The 2,195-nt window shown below is 42.6% G+C and overlaps 1 protein-coding gene across 1 annotated transcript; it reads right to left on the minus strand.

The window, feature by feature from the left end:
- Window positions 1-191: 191 nt before the first annotated feature.
- On the minus strand, window positions 192-2,020 carry LOC106013866. Its single transcript, XM_013090643.1, has 2 exons — window positions 1,855-2,020; window positions 192-1,300 (listed from the first exon to the last, which is right to left on the minus strand). The coding sequence occupies exons 1-2, from the start codon at window positions 1,971-1,973 to the stop codon at window positions 1,099-1,101; spliced, it is 321 nt and encodes a 106-aa protein (XP_012946097.1). The 5' UTR covers window positions 1,974-2,020; the 3' UTR covers window positions 192-1,098.
- Window positions 2,021-2,195: the final 175 nt, after the last annotated feature.

The following is a 2,195-nucleotide window of genomic DNA, read 5'->3' on the forward strand; positions in this document are numbered from 1 at the left end:
TCTCTCTCTCTCTCTCTCTCTCTCTCTCTGACACAAAAGTGGCTATCAGCTTGACATATACAATGGAAGCCAGACACACACAAATCCACTACTACCATTCTGACACTCACATTTTTTTTTTTTCACTGATCATTGATGACTAATAGATAACATCTTAAGTTATGATAATATGATAATAACTACAACTCCGATTGCGGTTTTACAACATCAATTTTATTCAATCAAAAACGAAGACATCAGCACTTTTATCATCAGTATCGATCATCCCACAGCATCGTGACTATACCACACTTCATAGCGGCCCAGAGACCAGAACCGTGGGCACCCAGCCCAATCATGCTACAGGAGAAAGCCCCACGGACCGACAGAAGAAGTGAGCAGGACAGTTCAGGTGGAAACTATCAGAGCGGCGCATTTTTTAGATAAAACTATCAAAGCCGTGCACAAACAGAGCCACGCACTTTTTTACAATGTCGATACAACCAGATTGCCGATTCCATCCAACGGTTACAGTTCCCTTTGACAAAATTACTCTGTACAGCCCCCATTCAAATATGTTCGTCTTTCTGTAGACGTTAAACGACTTCGGGGCCATTTCTAAGCTGAAACTAAAAACACAGACCAAACAGAAAGGCACTACCAAGAAAGAAGGGAGAATGTGTAACAAGCAAATGTACGCGGATGGACAAGACTCACAACTTCAATTTTTATCCGGAATGACCAAGAAAATTCTGGCCCAAAAGTTTAAAGATCCCCCCCTTTCCTGTAGATATGATTTTATACCTGAAAATCCTATTCATTCAATACAAAACCGAATTGATATCTGGCCCCAAGCCCAGTAAAACGCTGGGGGTACTTACATTGTTGGGTGGTACTGGTTTTGGTAATTGACAATCTAATTGTATCGATATAGTATTTTAAAAAATTTTAATTTTTTTTTTTTAAGTGCGCTGCTCTGAGAGCTTTTTCTCGTAAGTGCGCAGCTCTGATGTCCTCCCGGCCCAGCATAATAATGTTAATAATGTACAGATACTGGACTTTTCACGTGTGATGCGATCGAAAAGACGCGCATTATCATTCTCTCCCTCTTCAACATCGTTAACTCCGTCGATCATCAACAGAGAAAACGTCCACATCCTCGTCCTCATCATTGTCGTCGACACCAACAGGAACAGTGGGCATGTGGTGGTTGACAGCTGACCTCGGATCATGTTTGTCGAGATGCTGATCCATAAAGACGATGTCCCGGGGGCTTTGTCTGATTTTTGGATCTTCCCACAGAAGCATGTTCAACAGTACGCTGTTAGGGAGAGAGGGAAAAAGGGGAGGGGAGGAGGGGGAGGGGAGGAGGAGGAGGAGGAGGGAGGGGAGGAGGAATGGGGTGTGAAAGGAATTATTCAACACTGTCTGAACTATAAGTTTTCGTAAGTGTTTTACGGCACTAACCACACAACAAGGCCATATAAGTGCTGAAGATTAGAGGTGTTACAAGAGAGTAAAAAACACAAAAAATATGGAGGAGAGATAAGGACGTTAGATGTTTGATAGGAAAGAAGAAGCAAACCACACCAGAGCACCCAAAAACCACCCACTATCTGAACTGCAGAGGCTCTCTCTCTCTCTCTCTCTTTCTCTCTCTCTCTCTCTTTCTCTGTCTCTGTCTCTCTCTCTATCTCTCTCTCTCTTTTTTCTCTTTTCACACACACACACACACACACACACACATACACACACACACACACACACACACACACACACACAAAACTTAAAGAGGCAAACTCACGATAACAAAAACATAATCACATAATAATATTCGCAATAAAGACACATCAGCAAAAGAGAACATCTACTTACTCATGTTCAAATGAGATGGATGAGTCTTTTTCCTTCTTCTGCAAATAGTCCGCACCAGCTGCGGGCTCGAAGGTGGTGATACAGGCAAAGAAGACCACACCCAAGCTGTAAGAATCCATCTAAGATAAAATGAGATGAGATGAGATGAGATGAGATGATATGAGAGGAGAGGAGAGGAGATGAGAGGAGAGGAGAGGAGAAGGGAAGAGAAGAGAAGAGAAGAGAAGAGAAGAGAAGAGAAGAGAAGAGAAGAGAAGAGAAGAGGAGAGGAGAGAAGAGAAGAGAAGAGAAGAGAAGAGAAGAGAAGAGAAGAGAAGAGAAGAGAAGAGAAGAGAAGAGAA

This window comes from Aplysia californica, unplaced genomic scaffold, assembly GCF_000002075.1.
Source record: "Aplysia californica isolate F4 #8 unplaced genomic scaffold, AplCal3.0 scaffold01387, whole genome shotgun sequence".
NCBI classification, from domain to species: Eukaryota; Metazoa; Mollusca; class Gastropoda; order Aplysiida; family Aplysiidae; genus Aplysia; species Aplysia californica.

What these genes read in the sequence shown, in the direction of transcription:
- LOC106013866 (XM_013090643.1), bottom strand. Translation starts at nt 1,973, where the DNA reads ATGGATTCTTACAGCTTGGGTGTGGTCTTCTTTGCCTGTATCACCACC. An exon ending in TCCATCTCATTTGAACATGA is followed by an intron (nt 1,301 to 1,854) that starts GTAAGTAGATGT and finishes TCTCCCTAACAG; the next exon opens with CGTACTGTTGAACATGCTTC.